Source organism: Lactuca serriola, chromosome 8 (genome assembly GCF_051521515.1).
Source record: "Lactuca serriola cultivar US96UC23 chromosome 8, Lser_US96UC23_V15, whole genome shotgun sequence".
NCBI lineage: Eukaryota > Viridiplantae > Streptophyta > Magnoliopsida > Asterales > Asteraceae > Lactuca > Lactuca serriola.
The window spans coordinates 122,600,199-122,627,090 of NC_136415.1; the positions used below are offsets into that span (position 1 = coordinate 122,600,199).

Genomic DNA, 26,892 nt, shown 5'->3' on the forward strand with positions numbered 1-26,892 from the left:
TACGGTGGTTGGAAATCTAAACGCTTGATGACTTTTGGATTGGATGCATAGACAAGGATTCTATACTCAGAGGCTTTTGTTAGAGAATTTTACATCTTAGGATTTATGGCTTAACGAAATCTGTGTCCAAGGATTTCTGGCCTAATAACATATATGTTTGAGGATTTCTAGCTTAACGACATCTACATCTGAGGATTCTGGCTTAGTAACCACTATTCGTGATTTTGGACATAGTAAGGAGACTCAGGAGTTATAGGTACTATCTATTACATGCTTATAATTAGATATTATACAGTATTTAATTGATATTCACATCTCTTATAAACATCTTTCCTATTTGATATCTAATGCAGGTTTTACCGAGAGTATGGCATGCACAGGATCTGGAGCGCAGCTTCCTTTTCGGAGGAGGAGCATGCAGTACTTGGTGTTTCTAATCCTATTGACACCATGATAAGGATCAAGGATTCGGTGGAGGAGCCTACGGAGGGCAGCGATGATATCGAGCCCGACTATACTCCAACAAAGCACTTGTCTGAGCTAGCCCTTTCACCAGACTACATGACAGCTGGGCTTGAGCTTCTCAGTTCCGATTATAAGCCGGAAGAGGACGAGGAGGACACTGCCACCTCACTGGAGATCTCACCATCCTGCCCCACTCCTTCACATCGATCCTACAGATCACACATTGGTACTCAGTTGAAACAAACCACAAGGAAGACTATTGTTGTTCCCTCTCAAAAGAGAGCGACATGCCCACCAACATCACGACTGCCAATGAAGAGACCTTGTGGCTTGTTTTCTTGTTGTACTTGCTTAAACTGCTTAAAAATTGACTTTTGGTGCTGTCTGCCCAGAAGACTCGCTGAGTCCATGAAGGGACTCAATGAGTCGAAGGCAAAATGCATCCAACTCGTCGCGTTTGTTCATGCACTCGACGAGTTGGACCCCCGGACATCATATTTTTGAGTTTTGGTGCTGGAATTGGTCTAGAATCATTACCTTTGACTGTTTTGGGCTTATAAAACTTGTTTTGAATGTGGTAATGATTATGTTAAACCAATTTCAATGCTATAATAAAAGTTTCAAGTTTATATGTGTTCATGTTATTCTTGAAAATTGTTGATTATGAATGATCCTGCTTATGAGTTTTGCTAGATCATAGGAATTGTGTGCAAATTGTTTGGTGATATAATTCATGATCTTGTTGAAAATTGTATGGAGTTCATAACTTGTCCTCAAGTTATGAATTTTCAAGAATTTTATGTTTCCTTGATTTATGAGTTAGTTTAGATTGATAATGAAAAAAATTATGTTTTAGTTGTTTTCAATCCATATTAGTCTAAAAGAAGTTCATAAAATATGTTTTTGTAACTTGTCTTCAAGTTATGTGAAAAGTCATATTTATGAATCTTAAAAACTCATAAAAGTTTTGTAGGTTACATAAAATGTAAGAGTTTTTTCCATTAAATAGTTTAATGACTCCATAACTTGTCCTCAAGTTATGGATGTTGAAGAGACACTACTTTAAGGTGTTTTTAAAGAATAAGGGGTTACATTAAAATGAAGAGACTTCATTTTAATGAACCATTAAACTCATAAGTTATGATTTAAAGAGTCTTGAAATAGTTACTCCTCATGTATACTTTAATTCCAAATTGAACATTGAAATTTTAAAAGGTTTAAAATTCAACCCTTATACTATTATTTTAATTTTAATTATATAGATATGTATAAGAGGAAGTCAATCTTACCGTTAGTAGGCCTCATTCACGAAGCCGGTCTATAAGGGGGGTATAAGGTTACTGCCTAATAAATGACAGTTTAATGGGTGTCCACTCTCACCCACCGCTTCCTTGACTGGTGGAGGGTCGTTAGCTGAACGGGTAGGAATGGACTATAATTCTCCCTTCATTAAAAGTATAATGAAAAATACTAAGTAACTAAACACTTATGAATTCCCAATCTTAGTTACTTAGGAAAATGTGAAAAGGTGCTAGCCCATAAAATTACACTTTGTACCTTACAAAGTCGTTAGTGGAGTGTGTGTGGTTAACTGGCACACTAACATGGACTAGTAAGAGTGGCAAAGGGTAACTTGAATTTATTATAGATCGGTGGAGCGTGTGTGGTTAACCGGCACATCGATTAGGTAATATTGTTAAGTATAATTACTTGTTCACATGTATATGTGAATCAAGTGAAGGACAAAGGGATCGGATACACTTGGGTATGCGCTGATCAGGTCCACCACAAAGTTGATAAGATTATTCATTATGATTTACTAAAGTTTAGTAAATGTGGTTATACTTACAAGTTTAAGTTTAGTTCTGGATCATTGGAGAAGTTTCAATGATAGACATAATGAGTAAGAAGAATCAAATAAGGCAGAAAGATAAAAGTTTCTCTAATCTGAAGAGATGGGAGAGTACTTAAGTATCTTGTTTTATGATTATCTTAGTGATTATGAAACCGTGTCACAATTGATCCTCTAAGGACACCTTAGTTCATTTTGTTTGGCTAAGGAGAGGAAACGTGAATTGTTGAAATGGTTGGATCAAAAGATAAATTATACTTCGTTCCAAAATTAAATCTTAGAGTCATACTCCAAGATTAAGCCTTGAGTGACATAATCTTAAGAAAGGTTTAAAACACTAGTTAAATATAGAGAAAAATGTGTTCTTACTCTTGTACATTTGAAATTGGTAAGTTGTGATGTTTTGGATAAAACAAAGACCAACTAAGACCAATTGTGAGAAGTGTTTAACTTGATAAGAATCTGCACTAACTCTTGAATATTCTTTTTTGTCAAGGAATGGTTCTTGACAAAGAGAATCTTATATGTCAAGAGGTCAGTGGGAGTCTTAAAAGGATCTTAAGATAGATTCAAGAACTAATCAAGAGTTTTGTTAATCACTAGACCACGACTTGAGGTTTATAACCTATCGTGTTGACATATTCTGTGCCCATTCCAGTTAAAGTTGGTTTTGCATTGGAGTTCTGAGAGTCCTCAACTGGTTGCATAACAACTTGGAAGCAATGGCAGGCCCTTGTGCTACCAGGTGGCAAGAAATTAAGACTGCACAAGTTCAGTCCATATGAATTTGGATTTGTCATTAACCTTGTCGTGTGATTATGGTTATGTCAAATTCACATGGATAGGAACACATACACCATCAAAATCTAAGTGTCGTAAGGTTTCTCTCCGATTCATGAAAATGATAGTGATGAAACTCTTTCACTAAGTAGATTTAAGTGGATAGCAAGTGTGAAGTTTGCATTCTTATGTCGTTAGTGGAGCATGCATGGTTAACCGACACACTAACTAATGAGAATGGCAAAGGTTTAGAATCACATGTGAGCTATCTAAGGAAAGGTTTAGACTATAGGTGTATGATTTGATAAAGTCTTATCAAGGCAATCTAGTATCAGAAATCTGACTAATTTCTAGGTACATGTCAAAGCTAGTGGGAGCATAAAGTGTTATGCTAGTTAGATAATAATCATTCAGCTAGTGGGAGCATGATGATTATGTTGCAAGTTAGCAATATTAATTACAGAAAACAAAAGTTTCAACTCGCTTTGAAAAAGTTGTTTTACTATAATTAAGGGAGAGAAATTTATACTTCATTCCAATTCTACAAGCTTAGATTGAGATTTTAATCAACTTTAGTCAAGAATATATATGAATGTTATGTTGGAATGGTTCAACATAAGGAATTTCTATATATGTTGCTTTCTCAAAATTCGATTATGATTACGACATCCCTCTTCATAGTTCGAATTATGAGAACATGGCAAATAAAAATTTTATAGCATGAATCGTATCCCATATGCTTCGGATATAGGATCGATTGCATGTGTTATAATATTCATCCATTCTAAATTTTCCTAATGCTTAGGGCGTTAAGAAGGGAAAAGGGATTAGAACTAGATATGACTAAGATGATTAAGCAATTGTCGAGAACAATTTGGGGTTTTCCAAAGTTTGGTTACTCATGGACAATTGGAAGTATAGAGTAAGGATCGTATTGACATATTTTGGAAAGAGGCAACTCTTGTTCAAAAGTGATGGTCAAGATGGGAATATGGAATTGTTTCCATAGGTGGAAATTATTCTTTGAATCTGTGTAAGATTAAAGAACTTAATGCACAGAAGGATATTCAAAGGAATGTACTTTGAATTTGAGACTTCATCTCCATGGAATTGCTTTCCATTGGAATACTTTGTAATGTTTGTTGCCAAGTCTTTGTGACTTGTGTGAATATCATTAGAAGAGGATCATTGCATAGATTACGGTAAATGACAAGAACTTGGTATTCTTACATTTACAATAAGGATTGGGATTGTGAAATGAGAATCATTGAAGTCATGTTCAATTGATATACATTTCACAAAGAGATGACCATCTGTAAACATAGTGTGGATACTTGGAGTATGGCATAGCTATTGTTTAGAGAAACATAGTATGCATGCTTGGAGGATGGCATCACTACTGATTCAATTCAAGTATTAAGTTGATTAATCGAAACATGAATAATGAGTGATCAATATGATGCTTAGATAAAAGGTGTTTTATTTACGCTCAAAGTGTTGAGGCCATATAGGACTAGTATTATTTTGTGTTTCACTTTGCATGTTTTGACTTCCAGAATAACTAGGTCATTCTCCTGAATGACCAAGTTATTCAAACCATCCACAGTCGGTGATATGTTGGATGTAGATATGAATCAAGACTGTCGTGAATTTGGCTTGTATGATTTGTCTAAAGTGCTTTAGACAATGCAATAGTTGCTACAACATTCATGAGTACTCATAAGGGCCGAGTATTGGATTCAACCCACGCTCATTTGGATTCACTTCATGGATTTTATCACGAGTGAATCATGAGACGATAATATCTTATATTCTTCAAACCTAGAGATATGAGTTGTTGCCTATGAGTTGGTTATACATTGATTGTACGAAAACGCATTGGTAACTCGATGCTATAAAACATGCCTTTGTGTATGATTCAACAAGTAGTCAGTACAAGCATATGAGTCGAAGTTTATCCATTCCTTTTACCCTCAAAGGGATAAAAACGATATATGTGGGCCCCTCGATGATTTAGTGATGACAAAAGTAAGTGCTTGGCCGGGCCTGGACTGATTTGATTTGTTCAATTAGTCAGTCGTCATCAATCAGAAATCGGGAAACAACAAATGGACAGAGACAATGATTATAATCCATGTCTCAGTCCATATGATATCTACAATGGAGGATTATATGATCACTTATCTAATGGACAAGTCATTGACAGAGGTCAGAGTTCATCGACAAGGTCAGAGATCGACAGAAGCTTTTGAGAGCTATGATTGCTAGTCGGGTTCTGAAGTCATACTTGCAATAATAGTTTTAGACTTATCCAAGTGGGAGACTGTTGGATTAATGTCTAAGTCCATAACTATAATTGGTAAGACTTGACCCGACCCGGCATGGTCCATTTGGGTTGCATGGCATCATGCACTTGGATAGACTAAAATGAGAGAAATAACACTTAAGGTTTATTAATATATTATAAGTTCTAATATATTAATAAGATTATTTAATTAGTATTGATCAATAATTAATTTAGAATTAATTATGTGATCAAAAGAAGACTAATTAAATATATGGGTTGATTGCGTAAATCATCCATACTTATATAGTGGGCTAATGCTCCATGGATTATCAAGTTGGGCTCAAACCCATTGGATGCCCCATGGTGTATTTGAACCCATGGATCCATGGAAATGGATAGCCATGACAATTAGGGTTTACCCTAATTGTAACACACTATATAATGATCTCTTTCTTTGGAAAATTGGGGGCTATGATATGCATGGAGGGCAAGCCGATTCTTGAAGTGTTCTAATTTCTCTCTAAGTTATTCCAAGTGCTTATGGTGTTGTGTGAACCATTTGAGGTGTCACAGTTGGGGCACTAGGCACTCAAGCTTCATGAAGACAAGTACCAACAAAAGGTATGTTATTCTAACTTGTGTTATTCAAAGTTTTGTATGCTAGAATAGAACAATACCTTGGAAAGTTGATATTTGCATGTATAGTAGAGAAAACATAGATCCAAGGTAGTTAGGGTTGCATGTACACTTAGGAGTGTTAGATTGCTCAAAACCCAACAGTGGTATCAGAGCCTAGGCTTGTTTTCTTGTTGTACTTGCTTAAACTGCTTAAAAATTGACTTTTGGTGCTGTCTATCCAGCAGACTCGCCGAGTCTATGAAGGGACTCGACGAGTCCAAGGCAAAATGCATCCAACTCGCCGAGTTTGTTCATGCACTCGACGAGTTGGACCCCCAAACAACATATTTTCGAGTTTTGGTGCTGGAATTGGTCTAGAATCATTACCTCTGACTGTTTTGGGCTTATAAAACTTGTTTTGAATGTGGTAATGATCATGTTAAACCAATTTCAATGCTATAATAAAAGTTTCAAGTTTATATGTGTTCATGTTATTCTTGAAAATTGTTGATTATGAATGATCATGCTTATGAGTTTTGCTAGATCATAGGAATTGTGTGCAAATTGTTTGGTGATATAATTCATGATCTTGTTGAAAATTGTATGGAGTTCATAACTTGTCCTCAAGTTATGAATTTTCAAGAATTTTATGTTTCCTTGATTTATGAGTTAGTTTAGATTGATAATGAAAAAAATTATGTTTTAGTTGTTTTCAATCCATATTAGTCTAAAAGAAGTTCACAAAATATGTTTTGGTAACTTGTCTTCAAGTTATGTGAAAAGTCATATTTATGAATCTTAAAAACTCATAAAAGTTTTGTAGGTTACATAAAATGTAAGAGTTTTTTTTCCATTAAATAGTTTAATGACTCCATAACTTGTCCTCAAGTTATGGATGTTGAAGAGACATTTCTTTAAGGTGTTTTTAAAGAATAAGAGGTTACATTAAAATGTAGAGTCTTCATTTTAATGTACCATTAAACTCATAAGTTATGATTTAAAGAGTCTTGAAATAGTTTCAAAACTTGCCCTCAAGTTTTGGAATTTGAAAAGTTACTCCTCATGTAAACTTTAATTCCAAATTGAACTTTGAAATTTTAAAAGGTTTAAAATTCAACCCTTATACTATCTAGGACCCCACCATTGTAACATGTACATTTCCTATTAATGATTTATACTTATCTATAATCTTTTGATTCCGGTGCTGAAAGTAGTTTTATTACACCTAAGTTTAGAAAACTTTTAAGCGATAGGTCTAGGAACTTAGATGAGCCTTATATAGTAGAAATGGCCAATGGAGAATATGGTAGTACTCAGGAAATACTAGAAAATTGTCTTCTAACTCTTAATAACCACACCTTTCATGTCAACCTCATATGTATGATCATCGGTAGTTTCAATGTAATAATTTGCATGGATCAGTTATCACTACACCGAGCTGAGTTTTTATGCTACAACAAGGCAGTACAATTACCTTTACCCAATGGGAATCCTTAATAATATGTAGAGATAAGACCAGCAAAATCCTGAGAATCATCTCTTGCATGAAGGTGCATAAATACCTTCATAAGAAATATCACACTTTTTTGGCCCACATCGTAGATAAGAGGGGCGAGAAGAAGGAAATAAAAGGCATACCCCAAGTATTTCATTTCCCTGATGTATTTCTAAAGAACTTTCCCGGACTACTACCAATTCGTGAAATCGAATTTCAAACTAACCTAGTTCCAAGGGCAGTGCTAGTGGAAAAATCTCCTTCCCGATTATCCCCTTCAGAAATGCAAGAGTTGTCTAGTCAACTTCAAGAGATTTTGGATAGAGGCTTTATAAGACCAAGCTTCTCACCCTGGGGAGCCCTGATGTTATTCGTCAAGAAGGATCAAGCCTTCAGAATGTGCATCGATTATCGAGAAATGAATAAGACGACGATGAAGAATAAATATCCACTCCTAAGGATTGATGATTTTTTTCGATCAAATCCATGGATCCAACTTCTACTCAAAGATTGATTTAACGTCAGGGTACCATCAACTTCGAGTACAAGAAAAAGAAATCCTGAAGACAACATTTAGAACTCGCTATGGATGCTACGAGTTACTAGTTATGCCTTTCGGCCTAACTAATGCCCCAATAGTCTTCATGCATCTAATGAATCGTGTCTATAAACCCTACCTGGAAAAACTCGTGATCATATTCATCAATGATATATTGATATACTCACGAATAGAGGAAGAACATGGTTAACACTTTCGAATCATTTTGGAGTTGTTAATAAAGGAGAAATTGTATGCAAAATTCTCGAAGTGTGAATTTTGGATCAGGGAAGTACACTTTCTAGGAGACATGGTCGGTGAAAAAGTTATTCACGTGGACCCTTCCAAGATCAAAGCCATAATGAATTGGGAAGCACCCATAATGCAAATAAAGGTGCGTCAATTTCTAGTATTAGCAATCAATTATAGGATACGAAGTTTGAATGGAAAGAACAACAAGAATCTGCATTTCAGAAATTGAAACACATGATGTGTAGTGCATCAATTCTTTTACTTTCAGAAGGAACCAAAGACTTTGTCGTCTATTTTGATGCCTCACACCAGGGAATGGGACGTGTACTTATGCAAGTAGATAAAGTGATCTCTTATGAGTTGCGCCAACTCAAGAGTCATGAGAATAATTACACCACCCATGACTAGGAATTGTGAGCTGTAATTTTCACCTTAAAGATCTGGTGACACTACTTGTACGGCACGAAGTGTGTCATATACAATGACCATAAAAACCTTCGGCACATCTTCAACCAAAAAGAACTCAACATGAGACAATGAAGATGGATTGAACAACTAAACGAATACAAGTACGAGATTTGATACCACCCGAGCAAAGGCTAGCATTGTATCCGATGCCCTAAGTAGAAAGGAATGAGCCAAACCTCAGAAAGTAAAAGATCTCACTCTAACCATTCAATCAAATCTCCCTACCCAAATCCGAGAGGCATAATCAGACGCACTTAAAGAAGAAAGTAACGTAGAGGAATGCTTACAAGGTATGGAAAAACAATTCGAGTCCAAGGAAGATGGAACCTTACGTTTCATGGACTGAATCTGGGTACCAAAATTTTGAGACATCAAGAGCCTAGTTCTAGACGAAGCTCACAGGAAAAGATACTCAGCTCACCCAGGATCTGATAAGATGTATCTTGAATTAAAGAAAAGGTAATGGTGGTTGAACTTAAAGGTGGAAATGGCCACCTACGTGAGAAAATGCTTGACCTACACTAAGGTCAAGGAAGAATACCAAAAACCATCAGATTTACTACAAGAACCTGAAATACCCGAGTAGAAATGGGAGAAAGTCTCCATGGGCTCCATCAAAAAACTACCCAAGACGCCTAGTAGTTACAAAATGATTTTTCTAGTAATCGATTGTCTGACTAAGGCTGCCTATTTCCTACCCATCAAAGCGACTGAAAAAATGGAAAAGTTAGCCAGGACATATGTCAAGGAGATAGTCCGGCTACATAGCATACCAATATATATATTACCTTACATAGAAATAGCCGATTTATAGCTCAATTTTGGAAAACAATGCAACAAGCGTTAGGAACCCAAATCCCTATGAGTAAAACTATTACTGGCAGACCTATGGTCAAAGTAAAGGGACCATACAAATGTTGGAGGATATGCTTAGAGCATGTGTGACAGACTTTGGAGATGCTTGGGAAACCCATCTACCGTTGGTTGAATTCTCCTATAACAATAGTAATCACATGAGGATAAAGGTTGCACCATTTGAAGCACTTGATGGTATAAAGTATCATTCAACGTTATGTTGGGCAGAAGTCGGTGATACCCATCAGGCAAAGAAACATGCAGAGAACACTTTGCTAACTGGAACGACGATAATTCACAAAGCCATTGATATTTCCATATTTATACATATTTTTAGGCAATATTTGAATACATTTTGTTTAATGTTTTGGTTATTTGCATAGATAAATGGTACTTATAAGATTAAATTCAATTTTAAAGCCAAAAGAAGTCATCTTAAAGAATAAGGACTAAAAGTGACAAGAGAGGGAACTTTGGAGGTTTGGAGATTTAAAGAAAAAAAATCCTCGTAAATAGCCGATTCCACGTCATGGACTTCACTTACACGATATGGCATGACCGATTATGGAAGATGAGTACACGGAAAGTCGAAATCCTTTCCCGGTAAGGATTCATCCAATGCCACTACGTGGAGTCCTAGTCCACGATGTGGACTTCAAATTCACGATAAGTATATATATATATATATATATATATATATATATATATATATATATATATATCCTTGGTCCTTACGAGTTTTAGGGGTTGGCTGGACATTAGAGGGTTATGAATTCGAATTTCAAAGAAGACTAAGGAGGGTAATCAAGCGTTGGCATCAAAAGAGAAGGAGAAGATCAAAAATTTATTTTAGTTTGGTATAATTTACTTTGTCTTTATTGGTTGAGATTGTGTTTATTTGTTTCATGTGTAGCTAAAGCTAGCTGCTTCTGTTAGCTAGATGAAGTTGGAACTCATGGTTTGGCTATATTAATATGGATTTTTCTAGTTGGCTATTGGCTTGTGTTTGATTGTTTATACCTAGCATGCTTAATTTGATATTGGATTGCTTTAATTCATATTCTGTGTAGTTTAGTGATGATTAATCTGATGAATCTGATTACCTAGTAATTTAGTGACCATTAGATTATTAAAGCTAAGATCAAACCAATCTTAGATAAGTAATTAAAGTATTGAATTTGGATGTGCTGGAGAACACATATTGTGACCATAGTTATGTTTGTTAACTTAATCTTACATAGCTCCAATCCTATTTAATAATTGATTCTCTGTTAAATTAGTTATGACTATACATAGCTCTACATGAATTAATTCTACATTAGTCAATTTGGACTTGAATTGCTAATAATATTTTAATTGGTAACCAACAAGAATTATCTATAATTAATAGCTAACCATCGAGGGAAAGTGAACTCGAACTAAAAGAATTGTTTTTAATATTTGATTGAATAGTGTTTGAGAATTTAAGTTTGTCTAAACTTGCAAAATTAGATAACAACTCTTTTACTTTTGCTCATAATTTTAGATTAATTCAATAGCAAGTAGGTTAAATAATTAATTTCATTCCCTGAGATCGATATCCAACTTTTGTGCTATACTATTTATGAAAGGGTACACTGCCCTGGGTCGAATGGCTAGTAGAATAGTAGGTAAAATTAGGTGTAGCCATTTGCACGCGTCAACTTTTTGGCGCCATTGCCGGGGAACGACTTATTTGATTGTTGATTTATTTGATTTAGGTTAGTCGATCCTTTTTTTGAGGTAAAACCTGCAAAAAGTTAAGTTTCTGCATTAGTAACTCTTTATAACACTCCCATGCCTCATAAAGCGACTCACCGGGTTGTTGCTCAAAGTTGAATATTTCCTTCTGCATTAGTAACTCTTTATAACGCTTTATGAGGCATGAAAAGTGGAGGAAACCAAAGAAGGAGTGGTTACCATATGACGAATATAAGAAGCTAAAAGAAGAAAAATATAGACAGGCTAACTGAAGCTTCTACCAAAAAGAACAACCACCTCCTGAAAAGAAGGTTGATATTGAGTCTATGTTACATAGATTTATGGAGGCTTCCAAGAAAAGACATGATGAGACAGATGTAGTGATAAGGGAGCATCAAAATATCATGAACGAACTGCAAGCCTTGCTAAGAAATCACCAAACATCAATCCAAAATATTGAACTTTAACTAGGTCAACTAACTACTTTTGTAGAAGAAAAATTATCTCTAAAACTTCCCGAGAAAAAGCCTCAATCACATGTAATGGTAATAGAAACTCAAGAGGATACCATATCTGAGTTCCTTGAAGCACTAGAAGTAGATCCATCTCAGACTGGACCCAAGCCTAAGAAGTCGCTATTAGAAGAAAATAATGTTGTTAAAAAATCAGATTCACGATGTGGGGATCCAATCTCCACAACGTGGAGAGGGTCTGATCAGAAAATTTTTAGTGATGTTTGAGCTTATCATCCTCTGCTTCTGTTTCCTTCCCGAGCTAATATCCATCCAATGGTGTAGGAGCATTTGAAGTTTATGCAACAAGTGAAGGGTATTCTAATAAATACTCCTTTCATTGATTCATTATCTAAAGTTCCCGAATATGTTAAGTTTTTACAAGATTTAATCAATACTCACTAGCAACTAGAGAAAAATTCCAAGGTAAATCTTCGTGAGCAGAGTTCTAAAGTGATTATGGGAGAGTTACCAAAGAAGATGGGAGATCCTAGACGCCTCACTCTTCCATGTGAGTTTGGGAATAATTTGAAGATTTATGCTTTAGCTGATTCTGGAGCTAGCATAAACCTAGTTCCTTAGTCTTTCTATCAAAATCTAAATCTTCCGTATTTGAAGGCTATAAGAATGACAATTCACATTTCCAATCGTTCAGTAACTCATCCTAGGGGTATTGTGGAAGATATTTTGGTAAAAGTTGGGAAATTTGTTTTTCTAATTGACTTTGTCGTTTTAGATATGAAGGAAGATGGTAATGTCCCGATTATTCTTGGTCGCCATTTGTTAAATAATGCTAGAGCCTTGGTTGACATTCGCGAGTCCAAACTTACTTTGAGAGTTGGAGATGATGAAGCTACTTTTAGAATAGAAGATGGTTTTCAAGGCAATAATTTTCAAGGTAAAGTCTTCAACATTGATGAAGAATATGATCTTGAAGAGTTGGAGAAGTTAATAGAAGAAGAACTTAAGTCAATTCAACAAGTTAAACGCACCAAACCAAGAGCATCCGTTCCACTTGTTTTTGAGGTAATTGCTTATAAAAATCTAACATCTTGGGTAAGCATGATAGTGAGGAAGACTTAATATCAAGTGATGAAGACGACGTTACATCTGAAGAAAAGATACTAACTTGGGACAAGAAGATGGTACCCGTGGAGCTAAAGAGTGAGGAAAAAGTGGAAGATAAACTTAAGGAGAATAAAGGAATTAAGTGAAAGCTCGAAGAAGGTGATGCGAAGGGTAAGAAAGAAAATTCTAATAAGGATTATATTAGGCGAGTTCAAGCTTATAAAAGGAAATGGAAGGATCAAAATATGCAAATGGTGGTGAACACTCCGACAAATTCAACGTGAGGTGGCACGGAGTTCGGCTCATGACTCCAATACAAAGAAGCGCTTCTCGAGAGGCAACCCGATCTCGGTTTGAATTTCTTTTCGTTTTGCATTTTTAGTTTCCATTTAGGATAATAATTATCTAAGTCATCTTACCATTTAGAAAAGGACATAAATTAAGTGTGGGGTCCCTAAAAATTGAGTGGTAAAATAAATTAAAGTTTTTTAAGCAAAATGGACTTTTATATGAGATCTCGACAACACGTTGTGGGTCAAAGCCCACCTCGTGGTAAATCCAATTGGCCCAATTATTCTAAGCCCATAAGACGAGCCCACGACATGTATCTTAATCCCACAACGTGGACTTTAAAAAGTCATGGGGTGGGGGACCAGTATAGGATAGTTCACTTTTGACCAAACCCCATATGTTACCACATGCACAGACGAAGAACAACCAAAACCCACACTCAATTTTTGCATTCTACTTCCACGAATTTTGTTTTATTTGTCTCCTATCTGCATTTGGTAATTGTTACATTCAATAATCTTGTTACTTTCCTGTCATTTTATGCATTTAGTGGTTAGGGTTTTTTTTAGAGGTCAATTACCCAAAATTGAGTCGTTTGATTAATGAATGTTGATTGCATGTGTTACACAAAGCCTTAGATTGACAGAATTAACAAACTCCAAGTGAAAATTTTGGTTAGTTTTAACCATTACTTGGACCGACAGAAGTCACGAAACGAGCTATGTGCACGGCGTGGATTTGAGATCCATAACGTGGATCTGATATCCACAATGTGGATTCTGAGCAACCAGTTTTCTAATTCGCTTAAAATTTTAATCTTTTGGTGGTTTTGTTTTGTTTCGTCAATTATTATTCATTGCAGGAAAAATGGGTCCTCAAAGGGCAGTTCCTCAACCACAAGACCTTATTGATGCGTCAAGTATTCACATGCTCTACGGGTTTCCTCAAAACCTCTCTTGTGCTACGCAAAATAATTACAAGAATCAGTTGGGATGGTTGTATAACCGTAAGTTCGCAATTGCTCCTATTATAGATTGGGCATGGTTACACAGGGTTGGTATGGTTATGGAGTTGGAAAGGTATTGGAAAAATGTATTTATGGGAGATGGCTTTACATTCGCATGTAATGGTTTTAATAATCTATTTTCTATTTAAGAACCCGTCTATCGGGAACTATCGGTGGAGTTTTACGCTATCGTAAATTTTGAGGATAAGACCACCGATCCCAACTACAATCGGGCACTTGCTTTTCGTTTAGGGGGAGAGTACCGTGAGTGCAGCCATAGAGAATTCGCATGGCGCATGGGACTTTACACCGAGGCGGAAACATAATCACCATTTTTCGTTCTATTTTTACAAGGGTGTGTTTGAGATTTCACCTCCAGGATTTTTTATGTCCCATTTTGGAGAACTATTTCGAATCACGAGTACAATTCTCGTGATGCAAGCAAAGGAAAAATCTAGAATCTCATTTATCATTTTTTGCATCGCCTCATCACCTTTTCAATCAATCAGAATAATCATGGGGATAAGCTAGCCACTCAAAATTTGTTTCATTTGTGGAGCATAATTACACATGGTATTTTTGTGATATCCCGTATATGCTTGCACGGTTTATGGGAAGGAAGACGGCTAATTCTAGACCGGGTAGTCTTACGGGTGGACACTTAGTCACCCGGCTTGCCCGGTCTTATGGTATTTTGAGTCCTAATTTACAAATTTAATCTAGTAATAGTTTAAACTTAAGTTGCTAGTGTTATATGGATGATCCGGTGAGAACCCAAATGTTTAATTAAGCCAATATATGTTTTAGTATATTTGTGGCTTCCCATTCCTAGTGAAAAGCCATGAGATATGAAAGGTAATCTGGTAGTTTATATGACATAATACGTTTTTCAGCCTGTACCATAAATCTATCTCGGAGAGCTTATGTAGTCATTGCACTTAGACTAATCCCTCTAACTAATAAAGTTTGAAGTTAAGCTCCTTTTCTTAAGCATGTAGGAATTGAGAGAAAAAGTGAGATATTATAAAACAAAAGAAAGAAAAATTACTGAAAAGTTATAAGAATTTTTGGAGTTATCAAAGTATGAAGATCAAAAGATCAAAATTCTGAAGATTCAAAAGTTGAAGATACCAAAAATCAAACAAAAAGGTGGTGAATTCAAAGAAATCAAAGATCGAATATTCATAGAAGTGAAGAATTCCAAGAGCTCCATTTTGGTATCTAAAGTTGTAATTTCTAGATTACGTATTCTTGGGTTGCTTAACCAAAAATACCTTGAGGTTAAGAAAGATTTCTGAGGATTGATTCGGAGGGTTGCATAAATGAGTATCATATAAGCTAAGGGGTGAATGTTCATAAGGATTGTGAGTAGCAAGGATCGAGGAAGTTATTAGGACCTTATACTCAAATATGCGCATTGAGGTCTTGGTATAATGGCTGAGTTCAAAATGGAGTGTTTTATGTGATGCTAGTGATGAAGATTTGAATTAAAAATAATTAGTTTTGCTTGAGGGCAAGGAAAAGATAAGTGTAGGGTATTTGATATTGCCATATTTATATATATTTTTAGACATTATATGAATACATTTTGTTTAATATTTTGGTTATTTGCATAGATAAATGGTACTTATAAGATTAAATTACATTTTGCAGCAAAAAGAAGTCATCTCGAAGAATAAGGACTAAAACCGACAAGAGAGGGAACTTTGGAGGTTTGGAGATTTAAAGAAAAGAAAATCCATGTAAACAACTGATGCCACATTGTGGACTTCACTTACACGATGTGGCATGGACGATTCTGGAAGATGAGTGCATGGAAAATCGAAATCCTTGTCTGATAAGGATTCATCTAATGCCACGACGTGGAGTCCTAATGCACGATGTGGAGTTCAAATTCACGATAAGTATATATATCCTTGGTACTTATGGGTTTTAGGGATTGGCTGGATATTAGTGGGTTCTTAATTCGAATTTCACAGAAGACTAAGGAGGGTAATCAAGCATTGGCATCAAAAGAGAAGGAGAAGATCAAAGCTTTATTCTAGTTTGGTATAATTTACTATGTCTTTATTGGTTGAGACCGAGTGTTTATTTGTTGCTATGAGTAGCTAAATCTAGTTGCTTCTGTTAGCTAGATGAAGCCGGAACTCATGGTTTGGTTATATTAGTATGTATTTTTCTAGTTGGTTATTGGCTTGTGTTTGATTGTTTATACCTAACATACTTCATTTGATACTAGATTGCCTTAATTCATATTCTGTGTAGTTTAGTGATCATTAATCTGCATGAATTTGATTACCTTGTCATTTAGTGACCGTTAGATTATTAGAGCTAAGATCGAACTAGTCTTAGATAAGTAATTAAAGTATTGAATTTGGCTGTGCCGGTGAACATATACTGTGACCATAATTGTGTTTGTTAACTCAATCTTACGTAGCTCAAATCCAATTAAATAATTGATTTTGTGTTAAGTTAGCTATGACCATGCATAACTCTACATGAATTAATTCTACATTAGTCAATTTGGACTTGAATTGCTAATAATATTTTAATTGGTAACCAACAAGAATTATCTATAATTAATAGCTAACCATTGAGGGAAAGTGAATTTGAACTAAGAAGTGCTTTTAATATTTGATTGAATAGTGTTAGAGAATTTAAGTTTGTATAAACTTGCAAAATTAGATAACAACTCTTTTACTTTTGCTCAGAATTTTAGATTAATTTAATACTAAGTAGGATAAATAATTAATTCCGTTCCCTGAGATCGATAACTGACTTTTGTGTTATACTATTTACGACAGGGTACACAACCCTAGGTCGAATAGCTAGTAGGATAGTAGGTAAAATTAGGTGTAGCTATTTGCATGCACCATCCATCAAGAAAGTCATGAAAATTAAGGAACAATTAGGAACAGTTGTGATCGTCAAAAGAAATATGCCGACTTTTGACAAAAACCACTTGAATTTCAAGTTGGAGATAGAGTCATGCTAAAAGTATCTCCTTGGAAAGGAGTTATAAGATATGGCAAGAGGGGCAAACTCAACGTGAGATACATAGGACCTATTGAGATCCTTGCTAAAATATGCCCAGTAGCCTACTATCGCACCCCCAAACCAGGATGGCAGAAACGTCCGGGGGTGGATGACTTTCATGTATTGTATCATAACATAATGAACAATAGTGATCAAGAAAACACAATCATCATAAATATAATTGAAAAAGTTACATTGTAGTAAGAGTTACATATTTCAAAATCAATTACAATAGGATGATAAAAAGATTTGTTTGACGCCTTAGCGTCCTATCCTCAAAAGCTAGTAGTTACCTGTTTTAGTGATTTCCTGAGAATATAAGTAGTTTTGGAAAAGTGTCAACAATTAAGTTGGTGAGTTCATAAGAGTGTGTATCAAGAATTGTAAGCCTTTTCTTGTAAAATGATAGTGTTCGTTTCTAGAAAAATCCAATATTTTCCATAAACTGATTTGTAGTCTTAGAAACCCTAAGACCAAAATGTACAAGTATTTCCATTGCACTTTGACTCACAAAATTTGTTTCAACGAGTTTACGTATAGTGAAATGAAAACCCTTTTGTAAGTGGAATGTATAGGGCCGAAAATTGCTTACCAAGGGGTTCCTTATATAGTTGGGGCTCCTAGGGTTTTTAGGTGGAAACCCTAATCTGATTGCTTAGGCCTTAAGCAGTCCATGGAACTCCTTCCTAGAAGCCTTGGATGAAATATCTATAGGGCTTCGTATGGATTTCGTCTACTCACTTCTAAAGGAATCCATCAGCCCAACATTGCAACTATCAATGATTTGCAGTATCAGTCCTCTTCTTATTTAATCAGTTCCGTTAATCGCAAAATTAATTCTAAATTAATTTTTGATTATTACTAATTAAATGATATGATTTATTAATTAATATATTATTCTTATAATATATCAATAAATCATTTACCAACCTCTTTCTCCAAAATCATCCTGTCAAGTTGCTATGGTGAAGGCAACCTGAAAGGACCATACTACTATGAGATCAAGTACATACCAATTATAGTTATGGGCTTAGACACCTAGTCCAACAATCTCCCACTTGGATAAGTCTAATAACTATAACTGCCAATGCAAATTCAGAATCTGACTTAGCAATCGTAGCTCTTAAAATCCGCAGTCAAAATTTGACCTAGTCAATGACACGTCCTTTAGATAAGGGATAATATAATCCTTCATTCTGCAAGATATCATTTGGACAAAGACATGGAATATATTCATACTCAATGTCCAACAATTTGTTTCCCGATTTCTGATTTTTCTGACATAGAACTTAATTGAGCACATCAATTCAGTCACGACCGGGCCCGACACATCAGTCAACACAAAATCATCGAGGGGCCCAAGATATCGCTTTTACCCTTTTAGGATAAAAGGAACAGTTGAACATTGACTTATATGCTTGTACTATTTACTCTTCAAATCGTACACAACAATACGTTTTATAACACCAAGTTACTGATGCGTTTACTAATATGTGCATATTTAGTCATATATTTTGTCTAATATCTTAATACTTTTTGGCTATTTTGTCTCAATTATTGAACAAAAGGTAATTAATTATGTTTCAATTATTTTCAGCCTAAAGAATATGCTCAAGTTAAAAAGGAAGCGGGACTACTAATCTGAAGCTCGGGAAATAAAGTTAGAAGAAAATTAAGAAAAAAGGTGAAGAACTCGGCGAGTTGGTCCTCAACTCGATGAGTTGATGAGAAGATTCGTGAACCATTAGGTGCCTTACCGTACACGGATTTTAAGTGATGGACTCGTCGAGTTGGAATAGATAAGCTTAGGAATATGGTTTGGTTTTATGGTATTGGATTGATTAGATTTGCTCAATTTTTTTGTTAAGCTTGTTAAAGAACCTTATGTGTTGACAATAACTATTTTCTGTTGATTATCAAGTCTATTAAGTTGCGTGAACATCCTCTTAATTGCTTGTTTCATATGATTTATGTGAAAACAATATTATATACCTAGTATTTGTGAATATGAACCTAGGATTAACTAGAAAATAGGTAAGTTAATGTGTGAGTTTGTGTGACAAACAACCATACAAGATGTTAAATAAATTGATAAATTTAATTAGCTAATATTACAAGTCTTACTTGACCCGAATTAAATGCTAGGAAACTTGTTAATTTAACCAACTAGCCACTGTTTGAATTAATTAGTTTTCTATGGATTAGTAATAGTGAACATGAATCTAATCACATTAGGAATCGGTAGCAATTGACAATTTAATCCATTGCACATGCCATAAATCAACCATAGGAATAAGTGAGTCGAATCTGAATAGAAGTCTCTTTTATTATTAAGGCTAGTTACCTTTTATTTCCTTTAGTTTTTAATAGTTTTTGTTTGAGTGCTAGTTAATTGCTTAAGTTTCTAGTCTTGCAAAACTAGAGAAAACCCTTCTTTTTATTATTTGTTTTTAGTTAGATTCTTGTATTTAGTTTAATTATTAACGTTCCCTATGTTCGATACTCTACTTGCTTGAACTATATCACTAATCGATAGGTACACTGCCTTTCGTGTGTTTAATTTGTGTTAAAATAGTAGGACTAAAAATAGTGCATGTCACACACATCAAGTTTTTGGCGCCGTTGCCGGGGAACGGTTCTAATAGTTATTTTAATTGCAAGTGTTATCGATCCTTTATATAAGATTTATCTTACATAAAGTTATTATTTTCTATATTTATTTAGATAGTTTAACGTTCTAGTTTTCCTGTTTTAGATTTAGATCTTTAGTTTTTTAGTTTTAGCAGTCAACTCGTCGAGTCCAGTCGAAGCGACTCGATGAGTCCATCGTGTCTTTCATTTTTGCTTTTATTTCGGTTTGTTATTTTTACGCGTGTCTTTCTGTTTTCTTTCAGGTATTATATGACCCGTAGATCAAATACACCTTTGGTCCCACTACTTGAAGACCCGGAATCCACTCTTAGGAAGAATAAAGATAAAATTATTGAAGAAACTAATCCGCCAAAGAAGTCACCTTTCAAGGACCTTAAATCGGTCTTTCGAAAGAAGAAAGGAAAGAATGTGGGTGAGTATAGCAGTAAAAAGAGCGAAGGGAGCAAGATAGAAAGTTTTGAACAAAATCCCAATCCAAAAGAGATCGAGTATGAGACAGAATTTGAAGAAGAAAGCGAGCAAGAAAGCGAACCCAACAACACCATCATTGACATTGCTGATAGAACCATGGGCGAATACGAAAGAAGAATACATGATGATACCAGAACAAGACTCATGCAACCCGCGATTCAAGCAACTGCTAACTTTGAACTAAAAGGCCATATACTCGCCCAACTCAAGGACATCCCATTCTATGGGAAAGATCAGGAAGACGCATACAAGCACATTGACGAGGTCAACGACACAGCCAACTACGTCAACATCCCTAATGTTCCTCGCGAGACTGCTTTGCTTTGTATGCTATCGGTTACATTTAAAGGAGCTGCGAAAGATTGGCTAAAATCACTCCCCCAGGATCTATCACCATATGGGCCAAAATGCATGAAGAATTCTGTGACAACTCGAAGTTTGCTCCATTGCCGTAACCCGTTTCCGTCCATAAAATTCATCTTTTTCGAATTGTTTCCGTTTACATTTTTTTAAATTAAGTCATTATTTCGAGACTTCCATTATGACTTAATTGGTATCCAAACACGTTAGAAACCCAAGAACACACCACCCAGGAGTTTACGTCCGTAAACTCATGGGGATATGGTTATTGGGCCTCAAGGAGTTTACTCTTGAAGAGTAAACTCCAAATTTAGGCCCTACATGCCCTTAGATGCCACCTGGGTCACTCCGAACACTTGATTTGAAGTTTTTTCGCGTCTTGGAGTGTATATTCATACCTAATTAGTAGATCAAGGTCTAATTAGATACATTTTATGTATCTCTTCATATTACATAGGAATCTTGTGCGTTTGCAAGCCCCGAACTAACGTTTAGCATCCAAACCGACACACTTCTCGACCGGTGAGTTCATACCCCTACACCTTTTTCCGTGTTTTCAAATGTTTTCTGGGGGGAATACAAGCAAAAGTACAAGGAAATCTTGTACTCAAACTTATTATTTTCAGTTCAAATGTTTCATAATTTGTATGCTTTTAATATTGAAAATCGTATTAACCAATAGTTCGAATTGCAGAGTTAACTTTCAGACTAAATGTAGATCCCTTTATAAAGTGTTATAAACTATGTTACATTTTATAATTTACAAAGGATTCATACTAATCTTAAACTAGGATTAATACTAATAAGATACTCCCTCGGATAGTAACAGAACGAATATGAAAGTACAGTTAAGAACAGAATGAATACGAAAGTACAGTTAGGAACAGAACGAATACGAATGTACAGTTAGGAATAGAACGAATACAAATACGAAAGATGAATATGAAAGAACGCCTTTGGATGACACTAAGACTTCGGAAATACAGTTAGTGTACGCCTTGAGTGTCACCAGAGTTTTGGAAATAATTCGAAAGTACGCCTCTGGACATCGACTGAGTTTTGAAAACATACGCCTTTGGATGTCAATAGTGCTTCGGAAATACGTCTAAAGTACGCTTTTGGAAGTCACTAGAACATCAAATATACAGTTAATGTACGTTTCTGAGTGTATCCAAATATTCGAAAATACGGCTAAGTATGGTAGATAATTGACATTCGTGTGTAGGATAACTAAGATATCAGAATACCTAAGTAATACTACTAGTATGCCAAATATTAGAATTGTGTAACGAATGGATAACTAAAATATTAGGAAAATAAGGGATTTTCCTAGAATAACATAACAGCTTGAAATCGAATTGTGTAACAAATGGATAACTAAACTGTTTTTATAAGAAAATATGGGATTTTCTTGGATAACAACTTTTTCAGAAAATCAAAGGAAACTTATTCTTTTTCAAAAATGAACCGCGTATGAACTCACCAACTTTATGCTAATTTTCAAACTGCTTGTATTCTCAGTTCCACATTAGACAGGTACACCACGATCTTTTGGAGAAGACGGAGCGTATAGAAGACTCGTCTTAGTTTTTGATCATATGATATATATATATATATATATATATATATATATATATATATATATATATATATATATGTATGTATAACACTTGTAACACTTTGTTTTCAAAGAATGTAAATATTTCTATGTAATGTAATGGTTGTTTTTACTACGCTTACTATGTACATTGGTTACGATATACATGACGTCCTCCGCCCCGGAACGTTTCCGCCATCGGTTTCAGGGTGTGACAAATTCACAGACCAATTTTGCCCTCCCTCAAAAATAGCAAAATTGAAGAAAGCCATTGCAAACTTTGAACAACAACCAGGAGAGTCACTTTATGAGGCGTGAGAAAGGTACAAGGGCTTGTTGAGGAATTTCCCCCACAATGATCTTAATATTCAACAAGAAGTCTCCATTTTCTATGATGGAGTGAACGTGGCAACTAGGAAACTCCTTGACTCCCAAGGACCACTCACGAAGAAAAATCCCGGTGTTATAAAGGAGCTAACTGAAGAATTCTCTAAGCACTCTAGAGAGTACCATGACCCAAGGGGCGAATCGACTCAAGGGGCAGTGAACTTAGTTTCCGATAATATGGCGGCAGTGATGGCGAAATTGGATAGTTTGGACTGAAAAATGAAAAAGATGGATCAATCCATCCACGCAATCTGGGTGGGATGTGAAAATTGTAACGGGTCTCACCTTACTAGAGATTGTGATCACGATGGGCATGGGAACCGGAAAGTGCAAGTATGTTACTCGAGTGGCGATAGATATGGCGAGGATTGGCGAAAAATGAATAGGGAGTGGCTATCATATGATGAGTACAAGAAGGCAAAGGAGGAAAAATATAGGCAAGAAACAAGAGGTTTTTATCAAAAAGAGGAATTGGTGCAAGAGAAGAAAATGGATTTTGAAGACATGGTTGCAAGATTTGTAGCTACATCCAAGAAAAGACACATCAGAACCGATGCTGTAATAAGAGAACAACAAGCCATGATGAAAGAGCAACAAGCATTGATGAGAAATCAGCAGGCCTCTATACTAAACATTAAAAAACAGTTAGGCCAACTTGCACAACAATTAAACCAAAGAGCACCGGGTGAACTTGCAATTAATATTGAAAAAATCCGAGAGGCGCTCAAATCAACATTATGACAACAAGGAGTGGGAAGATAATTACACCTCTGACGCCTATAATGAATGAGGATCGAAAAGAGGTGCAGGAGGAACAAAAAGAAGAACCAAAATCATAGACCTTCGACCCGACTCGTCGAGTCGTGGAGAAGGACTCTACGTGTTCCCCGTTTGAATAAAAAATAACCCTCCTTCAACACCTTATCAACCTCCATTTCCATTTCCAAGCCAGGCTAGATAAGAAAAGCAGAATGAAGATTATCAAAAGTTCCTAGAACATATCAAAGCCATCCAAATCAACATTCCTTTCATAGAATCAGTTGCACAAATGCCTAAGTATGCAAAATTGTTAAAAGAGCTACTCACAAATTGAAAGAAGTTGGAAGAGGTATCTAAGGTGGTTCTTAATGAAAATTGTTCAGCCATAATGTTGAAAACATTGCCGAAGAAGATGAGTGACCCGAGTAGTTTAACTTTGCCATGCCAATTTGGGAACCTGGCTACTAGTCCTTATGCATTGGCGGATTTAGGGGTGAGTGTTAATCTTATGCCATACTCTTTTTATAAAAAGTTGAACCTTCTAGAGCCGAAACCGATTCGTATGGAAATTCATCTAGCAAACAAGATGGTGACATTTCCAAGGGGGATATGCGAGGACTTATTGGTAAAAGTTGATAAATTTGTATTTCCCGCGAACTTCATAGTGCTAGATATGGAAGAGGACCACCAAGTGCCGATCAGTTTTTAGAAGACCTTTCATAAACACCACAAATGCCATAGTAGATATGATAGAATCCAAACTTACCCTTCGGGTGGGAGAAGATTCAGTTACTTTTGGAGTTGATCGAGCCATGAAGCATTCTAAATATAGTGATGACACGACATTTTCGGTGGACACTTTGGAAGAACTATTGGAAGAATGGAAGGAGGACAACTCAAACGAGCCCGCCATTGCCTTTGAAGACAACTTTGATGCTGAAAAGACTTAAAGGAGATAAATATTGCTCGAAGAAGCTAAATATGAAGAAATAATCAGAAGTGCAGAAAAGGAGACTCGCGAGTTGAAGACACTGACTCGACGAGTCCATGTGAAAAATCGCGATCAGACAAGAATCTTAACCTGAACTAGACGAGTTCCCTCTTTGGAATTGACGTGTTCAATGTTCAGAACTCAGATTTAGAGCTGAAAACTTTGCCAACACATCTAGAATATGCACTTTTGGAAGAGGGTAATCAAAAACCTGTAATTATATCTTCTAACTACACCAAATTTGAAAAAGAAGAGTTTGTCCAAGTTTTGAAGAAAAGGAAAAATGCCATCGCGTGGAAAATTACCGATTTTAAAGGAATAAGCCCTTCTTACTGTTCTCGGAATATCAACCTTGAAGAAGGCACAAAGCCGTTAGTGCAACACCAAAGGCGGTTGAACCCGAACATGCAAGAGGTGAGCAAGAAAGAGGTTTTCAAGCTTTTAGATGCCGAGATTATATATTCAATTTCCGATAGTACATGGGTTAGCCCCGTCCAAGTAGTGCCAAAGAAAGGAGGAATGACCGTCGTAGCGAACGAGAAGAACGAGCTCATACCCACATGAACGGTAACCGGTTGGCGGCTGTGCATCGATTATCAAAAGCTAAACGATGCCACTTGCAAAGACCAGTTCCCTCTCCTTGTTATTGATCAAATGCTTGAGAGATTATCTGGTCATAGCTTTTATTGTTTTTTAGATGGGTTTTCAAGTTATTTTCATATACCTATTGACCCAATTGATCAAAAGAAGACAACTTTCACTTGCCCAAGTGGAACATTTGCCTATCGACGCATGCCTTTTGGGTTATACAATGCGCCGACGACTTTTCAAGGATGCATGACGGCGATATTTCACGACATGGTGGAAAAATTCATGGAAGTATTCATGGATGATTTTTTTTGTTTTTGGCTCTTTATTTAATGATTGTCTTCCTAACCTTGATTTGATGCTTGCTAGGTGTGAGAAGATTAATTTAGTTCTTAAATGGGAAAAATGTCATTTCATGGTGAATGAGGGCATTCTGTTAGGCCATAAAGTTTCCAAGCCAGGGATTGAGGTGGATCGGGAGAAAATTGATACTATTGCTAAATTACCCATACCAACTAATGTAAAGGGCGTTAGGAGTTTTCTAGGTAACACAGGTTTTTACCTCCACTTTATTAAAGATTTTTCCAAAATTACTAGACCTTTAACTCAACTACTTTTGAAAGATGCAAATTTTAGTTTTTCTAAAGAATGTTTAGCCTCTTTAGAAATTTTGAAAGATAAATTAACTAACACCCCGATCATTATCACCCCAAATTGGAACTTACCCTTTGAGATAATGGTGATGCCAGGGATTATGCTTTAGGAGGTGTACGTGGCCAAAGGGTTGACAAGAACTTTCAACCTATTTACTATGCAAACAAAACCCTAAATCTGACCAAAGAAAACTACACCATAATTGAAAAAGAGTTATTAGTCGTGGTGTATGCCTTTGAAAAATTTCGTCCCTATTTAATTTTGTCTAAAACTACTGTGTTTACTAACCACTTTGCTATTAAGTATTTGTTTTCCAAGTAGGATGCAAAGCCAAGGTTGATCCGATGGGTGTTGTTGCTTCAAGAATTTGACATCGAGATCAAGAACAAGAAAGGGATGGAAAATGTGGCCACTGACCATCTTTCTAGATTCAAAAATCTAGCAAGGGAAGAGATGGATGACAAGGGCGTTGAAGATAGCTTACCGGAAGAATACTTTGTCACACCCCAAAACCACGAACGACGGAAACGTTCAGGGGTGGAGGACGTCATGTACAGTATCACAACAGTGTAATATAATAAATAAGAAACAACATCATCCATTGCATTATAAGTAAAGTTTTAATACATATGTGTTCTTTCATTGTAGTAAGACACCAAAAATATACAATCAAAATAAAAGACGAGACTTGTATGCTCCGTCTTCTCAAAACCTGGCCTCCGTACCTGTCTACTGATGACCTGAGAATACAAGTTATTTTGAAAGCGAGTATCAACTTTAAAGCTGGCGAATTCATAAGTATATAAGTGTCATTGCCTTGTTTGTGAAAATCTGTTGTGAAGGCCATGTAAATCGTTAAATGCAAATGTTGATGTACGTATGAAAAACCCTAGAAAATCCCTTATTTTCTATCAGTTTGAGATGTAGTCTTCTACCAAGACCCGAATGTTTTGTTTGTAAAATGATAGTTTTTCCTTTGTATTGACTAGTACTAAAGTGCTTAGTCTAACTCATCGTTTATGTGAATGTATCACAAAATAAAGTAAACAGGAAAATGTACTACTGTAAGTGTTGTCACTGGGTACTAGGACTAACACGACATCGCATTAAGCGAAATATGTAACCTACTGAACATCCAAAGATTGTCCAAAACAAGTATTAATGTATGTGTCATTGCTGGGTACTAGGAGT

The 26,892-nt window shown here is 35.7% G+C and overlaps 1 protein-coding gene and 1 non-coding gene across 2 annotated transcripts; one reads left to right on the forward strand and one right to left on the reverse strand.

Moving 5' to 3' along the window:
* Positions 1 to 22,577: 22,577 nt before the first annotated feature.
* LOC145071730 (small nucleolar RNA R71) lies at positions 22,578 to 22,684 on the reverse strand. Its single transcript, XR_013690738.1, has one exon. It is a non-coding gene; the product is annotated as a small nucleolar RNA R71 (small nucleolar RNA).
* A 1,172-nt stretch (positions 22,685 to 23,856) lies between these two features.
* LOC145067358 (uncharacterized) lies at positions 23,857 to 24,418 on the forward strand. The gene is made up of 2 exons (XM_079014518.1): positions 23,857 to 24,093; positions 24,140 to 24,418. Exons 1-2 carry the CDS (start codon positions 23,857 to 23,859, stop codon positions 24,416 to 24,418), a joined length of 516 nt encoding a protein of 171 aa, XP_078870644.1.
* Positions 24,419 to 26,892: the final 2,474 nt, after the last annotated feature.

Coding starts and splice junctions, on each gene's coding strand:
- LOC145067358 (XM_079014518.1), top strand. CDS start 23,857: ATGTTGAAAACATTGCCGAAGAAGATGAGTGACCCGAGTAGTTTAACT. Junction 24,094..24,139: donor GGATATGCGAGGACTTATTG/GTAAAAGTTGAT, acceptor TCATAGTGCTAG/ATATGGAAGAGGACCACCAA.